The following is a 9,503-nucleotide window of genomic DNA, read 5'->3' on the forward strand; positions in this document are numbered from 1 at the left end:
TCCCTGTGCTTATCTCCTAACCCAAAATGGCTGTCCCGAGAGCTTCCGAATGGACGCACACTCTCAGTGCGCATGCGCATGAAGAGAGGCCAAAAGAGCCACGCGTCTTCTGGCCTCTCTCCTCCAATCACCGCAGCTCGCGGTGACAATATTTGTGTAAGATGCGTACACACACACGCACACACACACACACACACACACGCCGCAGCGTCTTCTGGCCTCTCTCCTCCAATCACCGCAGCTCGCGGTGACAATGTTTGTGTATGATGCGTACACACACACGCACACACACACACTTGTCTCAGTGGTAGCATTGTCCCACACGTTTATGGATATAGCACCGAGTCTGCCATTGCGCAATTGCACGCACAAACTTCGGTCGTTCGGAGTTTACGTACCATTAGGGATGGCGATCGGCTGCCTTTAAAAAGCAGCAGTTCTGGCATCTGTACTGTAAGTGTGTGATGAGATATATGTCGAGAGATAGTGTTTTGTATTTTAGATATAGAGTTTGTACAAGTCGTTCACAAATCTTACTCAAATTTTAATATCTATCATTCTTGATGGTGTTACCTGAGATTCTTTCACACCTAAAAAGGCATAAAAGATATAACAAATAGAAATTCAACAAATGAACAAAGATATCTGCTTTCCATTCAGACTAATACCCCCCCCCCAAAAAAAAAAAAAAATGAAAGAAATAAATACAGTGTTGGCAACCAGTTTGTCACATTCTCTTGACCTTGATAAGTCTCTTGAAAATCCATTCTATTGCAGCTATTTGTGTCTGTCTGTGCATATGTTAATATATAATATGGTTTGTGTCAGTGTCATTGCATACAATTGTTTGTGTTCATATCTTTGATTTGTTTCTTATATAACTTTGATATTCTGCAATTGCCCCAAAGGGTTTGATGTACCATGTGCAGCTGAATGACTAGTGAATAATTTGCATATATTCTGTTGGCAAGAACTTTGACGAGTTTCATTCACAGAGAATCTTTTCAACTCCTCCCTTCCCCCGCAGTACATAGTCAAGAAACACGGAGAGACGTTGCTACCACAGTACTTAGGCATGTACAGGTTAACGGTGGACGGGGCTGAGACGTACATGGTCATCATGAGGAGTATATTCGGTCACACACTCCCCATCCACAGAAAGTATGACCTGAAGGGCTCCCTCATTGACAGACAAGCCAGCGACAAAGAAAAGGTACATGTAGTATCATTGTGAATGCAGATCCTAGGTGTCACAGAAAGTGTAGTTGTATAGAATGTTTTGTTTGTTCCAGATGTTTCTTGTTTTGTGCCTTTTTTCTGTAGAGATTTGAGTGAAGCCTATTCTGTATATGTGATGTATTTCGCTGTGTTTATATTTTCACCAATTTCTTGAGTTGACTGCTACTCGGGAAATCAACAACTTGCTGAACCATTGCCTCCCACATCACAAATACTTGTTTATTATCTCCAAAGTGGGAAATCACTCTTAACTTCTCTCTTGAAAAGGGATAATCTTCTTTCTCATTCCATCGATGTTGTTCTCAATTTCAAAATTCAACCAAACCCGTGTCTTACCAGTTTGTAACATTGACAGATTCCAATCCTGTGAATAAGAAGTATTATTTGAGAAAAATATATATATCATTTTATAAATGAGACGAGTCTTTAAAACGAAAAAGAGTAGAACTTGGAAGTGATTGTAAAGCATGAATCTCTTGATATTTATGATTTTGTTGGACTTTACTTGGTTATAGAGGTAGTAATTTCTTCCAACAAAGTAGTCAAATATGCTTGTTCATTTGTTGATGTGTTATTTAAAGGCTTATATTTCACAAAGTTCCCAACTTATACAATTATTGGATTTCCGTCATGGAGTTCAGACGGTTTACACTTGAGAAACCTTAATGTGTTGTGTTTAGTTTACAGGGCAGTATCAGTATCAGTACATCAAAAGCTTTAAATTATGTATCCATGCTGTAGCTGTGACTTCAATGTTACCTAGATATGCAACAGGTCATGGTCTGTTAGAAGGCAGGGTTACCAGCATCAAATCATCGTAATGAATGGAACATCTTGTCACATTAGAGCGCATAAATCTCGCCACTTTAATACAAAACAACATTTGATGCATTTCACAACGGCTTGCAAAGGATGGCTTGCGAATAAAGTAGCTTCTAACTTCCTGCCACTGCGTTGCGTACGTGTGCTTCATGCGGGTGTTTTTTCAGTTTTCCATCGTGGCTTTCCTGTCCCTGATGATGATATTGCACACACCCAACCTCTGTATTGTTTCCTGTTTTTACCCATTTTTCCACGTCCTTTTCTTGACCCCACCCCACCCCCTTGACCCTACCTCACCCCCCATGGCAGGCCAAAGATCTTCCCACATTCAAAGACATTGACTTCCTGAGCGGCAACAGCAGGATAATCGTCGGCCAGGACACCAAGGATAGCATCCTGGAGAAGCTCCGGTCAGACACCGACGTAAGTGGTTCCTCTGGCGGAGATGGTTATCTCAGCTTTCAGGCTCCTTTCATCTCTATTTCTTTCTGCCCCTGTCTCTTTGCTTGTCTCTATCTATCTATCTATCTATCTATCTATCTATCTATCTATCTATCTATCTATCTATCTATCTGTATATCTATTCTATCTATATATCTATCAGTCTACCTGTCTATCTATCTATCTATCTATATCTATCTGTCTATCTATCTATCTTCTATCTATCTATCTATCTACATGTATCTATCTATCTATCTATCTATCTATCTATCTATCTTTCTATCTATCTATCCATCTATCTACTATCTATCTACTATCTTTCTATCTATCTATCTATCTATCTACCTATCTATCTATATATCTATCTATCTACCTATCTATCTATCTACTATCTATCTATCTACAAGTATCTATCTATCTATCTATCTATCTATCTATCTATCTACTATCTATCTATCTATCTATCTATCTAGCTAGCTAGCTAGCTAGCTACCTATCTATCTATTTATCTATCTACTATCTATCTATCTATCTATCTATCTATCTATCTATCTATCTACTATCTATCTATCTACTATCTATCTATCTACATGTATCTATCTATGTACATGTATCTATCTATCTACTATCTATCTATCTATCTACTATCTATCTATCTATCTACTATCTATCTATCTATCTATCTATCTACTATCTATCTATCTACATGTATCTATCTATCTACATGTATCTATCTATCTATCTATCTATCTATCTACTATCTATCTATCTACTATCTATCTATCTATCTACATGTATCTATGTATGTATGTATGTATGTATGTATGTATGTATGTATCTATCTGTCTATCTATGTAACCATCTATCTCTCTTTTATTATTTCCTTCACTTGCTTTCCTGAAACTTTAATCATGGTGCTACAAACGTACATAACCTTTTTTTTTACCACTTGCCCAGTCAGGCAAGCAGATTTTCAAATTGTTGCAGAACACTTGCCTGAACATGAATTTTACCTTCCCAAAAAGAAAGTCCAAAAATATAAGAAAATGATAGAGAAAATCTCTTGTAAATCAAGGGCTAGATAAAACACAATCATTTGAATAAACAGCACATGTTGATTCACACACTTAAACACATAAACAAACTTGGTTCAATCAAGTGTTGGTGTTGCATTGCATTGGGGCTTCTTCGCATTGGGGCTTCTTCATGTAAGTTTTAGGAAGACCCTGAAATGAAATTAAAGTGCATTGCATCACTGAAAATTCATTATCTTTGGGCTTCCATATGGTTGATTTTGTGGGTTTGTGGGGGGAAAAGTGAAAAAAAAAGGTGGCTTCAAAACCGTTTGCTTTGCCTGATTTGGACAAGCTTTTTTTCATATTGTTATAACACACTTGCCGACTTTGATTTTCACTTGCCTTGGCAATTGGGCAAGTGCTTATATAGCACCTTGTTTTTATGTATATTGGACAAGGTCTAGATGGAGACAAATGAAAGAGAAGTCCCAATGAGGAATTCTATTCTCTGTCTTTTTTTTCTCACTCTCTATGTCCTTACCTATCTGTTAATTCATTATGAATTAGTCCTTTATTTTTTTCAAAGAAACTAAATACATTGAAACACTTGATTAATTTAACCCATTGAGGACGAGTCTCGAGTATACTCTGGCAAGTGTCTATGGGAAATGTGTGTTGTAGTAAAATCAGTCCGTCCACAACGGGTTAATTAGAAAACAAATACATGTGTGCATATACCTCCCACCATATTCTAGCTCTGGTCAGACATTGTTTCTAGACATATTGCCACAAAAGATGCAGCAGATCTTGGCAACAAAATTGAATGGTGTCAAACTCTCTGTCTTTAGTTAAATTCCTCTGTAGACTAGTTCAGATGTTCTTATGTACATTTGATCATGAAATAAGCATGTGTTAATGACAAACAAGGTCCAGGATAAAGGAGTTCTTTACTTCGGAGAAGTTTGTGCATTCCTTCAAGAGCGGTTGAGCACATTGGGTAGAGATCTAGTTTTGAGAGTGTGAGTGCAGCCTGTGTTCGTCCAGATACATTCAAGTGGTTATTTGGGCAGTTGTGTTGCATACTCTTAATCTGACTAAATATAGAGAATGAGCTCATACAAAACTTGTCTACAGTCATTGTGTAGTGGATAGGATTATACTGCGACATGCTTGTGGACGATATACAATGTAGTGTCTTCTTAGTGATGTAGTTTCATGTATCGATGGGGAGTTGCTTTATTGAGGGCGCCCTTGTTAAGCTTGAAAGTCTGTGTGACAATACGTCATATTTCTCTTCTAATCTGAAATTTCATTTGGAAGTTGATTGTGCCAGGACTTTTTTTGTTTTAATCAGCAGACTCAGAACTGAACAAGTTTTCTCCGAGAGAATGTCCCAAAAGTTTGCCAGAGAAATTTGACTGAAGTGGATCATCACAGATGTATCTTGTTACACCTAGGCAGTGATTCAGAAACAGCCAGCGTATAGATAGTTAACTTGTTTGCTTCTATTACAAATATCAAAGTATCATCATCTCTCATAGCTTACTGATTTGTGTAGATTTACTGGGGAACGCTGATTTGTGCAGATCTACTTGGGAACACTGATTTTTGTGAATATTTTTATTGTTTGCCCCCTTCCACTTGACAAGTAAGAACTGGAAAATTTGCTACAACCTGTAGTCTGTATAAAGTGATAACTTGTTTAATGCTTATTATGGCTCTTTTCTGTCGATGATGAAAGGATGTATCGCTTAACTCTGGTTTACATACTAGTACTCTTGTCCTCTTCACTTTCTTATCAAGGGCCTAGACGTAACATAATATTTGTTGTGTATATTCAAAGGCCAGTTTCGTTGTGGGTCAATGATTGCTCTGCTTAAGAGGAAACTCTGCTGATAATGAGAGGGTAGTTTTGTGATGGTCTGAGAAGGGGGCTTAAAAACCTGAAGGAGGCCTATAAAGAGTGACCGTGAAGGGAGGGATGGAATGCATCCAGGGTAGAGAGAAATGGTGAACAACACTGCCTGATGGGAACCACACCTTAAAGGAATCGTATAGTTTTGGTTGAGACTTAATTTCAGGTTTCTAACATTTTTTGGTGAGATAATGAGAAACCTCTTATGAAATATGAAAGAGAATGTAATTCCATGAGGATTTCAACGTTTATTTGATGAAAATTGATTTTGAAATGGCCGAGATATCCAAAGTACACGTAGAGTGATCCTAAAAAGTGTGGGACCCACATTTTATTACTATTGTTTTGTTTTACTTTGTTTTTTGGATGTTTCAGCTATTCCAAACCCGATTTTCATCAAATAAACTTTGAAATCCTCTTAAAATGGTATGCTCTGTACTATTTCATAAGTGTTTTCTTGGTATCTCACAAAAAAGTTAAAGCCCAATTTTCATCTCCACCAGTACTCTACCATCCCTTTAAACCTTAAAACCCGTTGAGGACGGGCTGATTTTGCTACATATAACACGCATTTCCCATAGACACCTGCCCGAGTATACTCGGGACTAGTCTTCAACGGGTTAAGACTGGGATGGGGCGGAAGAAGTAGGAGATCTTTGTGGCAGGCTGAGTCTATGTTAGAATGTGAAGACACTAGTCTTGTCCGAACCTTCAGTATAAAATTACTGGACATCAAAAACACCCTCATCATGAAACCAACAACAGTGTCTAAAAGCACTCCCCCAGAACAAAGTGCTGCATTCACTCGCATGTTATATTCAACTTGCGTATGTGTGGATGTGTGTCATTGGCACACTACAGTGATTAGGTACCCAATTTCCACGGGTATACAGTATGTCCATTCGCAATGAATGGGAGTAAGTTTAGCTACTTCCGGTGGCTTCAATGTCGTGCTTGTGGCAATGTATAGCTCGCTTTATCTAGTGTGTATGATAATGGTCAGAACAGGAAATGAAGCCTTTTTTTATAACCTTTGACCCTTCCCCTACCTCCACCCACATTCTCAGTTTCTGTCAGAGTTGAAGATCATGGACTACAGTCTCCTGGTGGGGATCCACGACAAGGAGAAATATGAGCAGGACCGGCAGCAGGAGGAGACGGCTAGCCAGGAGAACGGCGACGCCGTCGTCGACGAGGAGGCCGGTGAGGACTCCGGGAGCGGCGAGTGCCTGACCCCGCCCGACAGCCCCGGCATCACGCCCCGGACAAGGCACGTCATGATCGAGGAATACGACCCCAGCACCGACGTCTATGCCGTCAAAGGCTACGACAGTGAGTTCATCCAACCCATGCAACACTCAAATATCGAAAAAACAAACAAACAAACAAGTCCGTCCCCACATTCCTTGTGATGGAAACTGAACAGCACAAATGAACCAATTGAGGATCTTGTAAAAATTTGCATGACTGTAGCATCCATATGTTGTTACATTTCTCTCCCTTTCTGGCCTCATATTTTCCTGTTGTGCAGTACGTTTTCATTTGAATGCATATGTGCAACTGGTATTCAAATCAAACAGTTTTAAGTTACCAGTAGCACATGAATTGATATGCTTATCCTGTAAATGTATGTGTGGGAACGTACAGGAACGAGCAGTATCACTCTTCTGAGGAAAAGGAAGTGTTAGGTGGTACTTGAAATCAGAGTGAAGACGATAGTTTTCATTTCGCAAGGAGGAAGTAACATGATTTTGTACGCTACCGTCACAAAGATTGCGTGTTCTTGCCTGATTATATTATTTTAAGTTTAGAAACTTATCCTTGTAGAGAAGCCTTTAGTAATCGTTGGTTTTTTTTTTTCCTTCCTTTTTCTTTTTCATTGTGTTTAACCGCAGTATAAAATTATATTATACAGAGAGTTTTGGTAGGATTTGTGTCTACTCTCATCCTTCCTGTAGTTTTGCTGCAGGGTGTCTAAGAAATTATGGTCTGTAATAGTTAATGACATGGTGGCTAGATTACGCGACAAGTAATGCATGTGCCAATTTTCAGGGCGATTGCGCGATCGACGGCTGAGATCTTGGGGGGGGGGGGGGGGTGAATCGACCCTCTTCCAGCAACAGAACAGGCCAAAAAGCCCGGCCTGGTTAGGGTTAATATATTAGGAGTATGTCCTATTATATACACAGTGTTCCAAAAAGATTAGCTACATTACTTCGTGCTGTCATTAAACATTTGGCACCATGCTTTTATGATGTCTCTTTTTGTACAGGCTGCCCCAAACAGATGATTCCAACTTCTTCGTGCTATTACTGATATAATGCAATGCTAACCATAACATCTCTGTCTGACATACAGGGTGTCCCAGAAAGATGATCTACTTCATGGCACTAATCGACATCCTGACTCACTGGGGTGCCAAGAAGAAGGCTGCCCAAGCTGCAAAGACCGTCAAACATGGGGTAAGAAACCATGAGAGTCTTGTAAACCTGTCTCTTGTCAGCAGTGCTGCCCTATCACGCCATGGCTCAGCATAATTTTTGGACACCGCTGATGAAAATACTGCAACATCTTTTCATTTAACATATGGAATCAACATATGCATTGTGAGATTTATTTCATGGAGAATTGCCTTCAGACTGTAACGTATATTAGAATTACGCAAGAATTATTTCATAGCTGAAATATACTAGCTTTCCTTTGTCTTAGTCCCCTTTATCTGTAGCACTATGATAGTTCAGAATGGACTCTTGTAAACATTGTGCAGACTTGACCATTTTGTATGAACCTGATATTTAGGATTTTATCTGTTTTACTTGGATGGGGATAGCTCTGAGATGATGCCTCATTGTTGCTGCTGTCACTTGCCATACGGAGTTTTTGTGAAGGAAAGTCCTTTGCACTACTTTCATCCATGCTGATCTCTTCTTCAGATATGCTTATATACAGTTGATGTGAAGTTTGTGTCTGTTTATACTGTATTACAACCTACACTGTATGATGATTACAATGCGTTCCCGTTATAACGAACACGATTATAACGAAATTCTGGTTATAATGAAGTAAAAATTTTGGCTGCAATGTTATCCACTCTGTGTATTTATATTGTTTATTTGTTCGGTTATAACAAAATTTTGATATTAAAAAAAAAAACAAAAAAACTGCTGGTCCCGAGGACTTCGTTATAACAGGAGTCCACTGTAATGTGAAATGTACATTTTATTGCTTTAAGGTCCTTTGTACCGATTATTTTTAGGAACAGTAATGTCCATTTGTTCTACTGTGAAAATGTAATGAAGTCTACTACCAACTTGAATTGCTTCTGATTTTCTGTGCATTCTTCTTTAATATCTACAAAAATTCCGTTATCTGCTTGCCGACAGGCCGGTGCCGAAATCTCTTCCGTCAAACCCGAGCAGTACGCCAGAAGATTCCTAGACTTCATCTCAAAGGTCATGGAATGAACAGTGCTGCACCTGTCAGGAGGGAACTTTTGGATGGATGTAAACACAGTCAGGAGCTTTCATATCCGTTGTATACAGAGCGCAAGAGAGGGAAGGGGAGCAAGTGAGAAAGAGAGAGAGAGCGAGAGAGAGAGAGAGAAAGATAGAGAGGGAGAGAGCATGAATGTCTCCCTTTGCAAGGAGTTGCGTTCACATCCAGGTTTACATAATATGATATGTGTTATTCTTTAAAAACTCCTTTGAGGAAAGAATGTAATGCTGAGGCGGGGAGCGCTCGTACAGTGTGCAACAGAAGAACGATGGGGGTGACATTTGACCTTGCCGTTCCACCTCCCCTTTCTCTGTTTCTTCATTTCTTTTGTATGTTTAAGTTTGTGGCTATTTTTGTATGTGTCATAGGATGTTATCCCCTGTGTATAGAGAAAAACTTCTGTCAGCTATGTTCACGTTTTGAGTTGCATTCACGTGCTCCCCCGGTGAAGTATGGGTGTATAATTGTCGTGTGGTAGGCATGCTCAGAACTCCTCTCGCAGCACTTCCGGGAGTTCGTTTGCAGAGCATATCGTCACAGATGGTCGTGCGTTTACGCGGCAGCGACCGCTCTCT

The 9,503-nt window shown here is 39.4% G+C and overlaps 1 protein-coding gene across 1 annotated transcript in view; it reads left to right on the forward strand.

Moving 5' to 3' along the window:
* Positions 1-9,270, forward strand: part of LOC139732722 (phosphatidylinositol 5-phosphate 4-kinase type-2 alpha-like) — a 61,231-nt gene extending 51,961 nt beyond the window's left edge. Inside the window, exons 5-9 of the mRNA XM_071643574.1 lie at positions 1,028-1,213; positions 2,371-2,484; positions 6,501-6,765; positions 7,792-7,895; positions 8,817-9,270. Coding sequence (XP_071499675.1) covers positions 1,028-1,213; positions 2,371-2,484; positions 6,501-6,765; positions 7,792-7,895; positions 8,817-8,897 — 750 coding nt within the window. The 3' untranslated portion in view covers positions 8,898-9,270. The remainder of the gene's footprint in view (positions 1-1,027; positions 1,214-2,370; positions 2,485-6,500; positions 6,766-7,791; positions 7,896-8,816) is intronic.
* Positions 9,271-9,503: the final 233 nt, after the last annotated feature.

Source organism: Diadema antillarum, unplaced genomic scaffold (assembly GCF_040938485.1).
Source record: "Diadema antillarum isolate AM-2024a unplaced genomic scaffold, OU_Dant_1.0 seq00000445_RagTag, whole genome shotgun sequence".
Lineage (NCBI taxonomy): Eukaryota > Metazoa > Echinodermata > Echinoidea > Diadematoida > Diadematidae > Diadema > Diadema antillarum.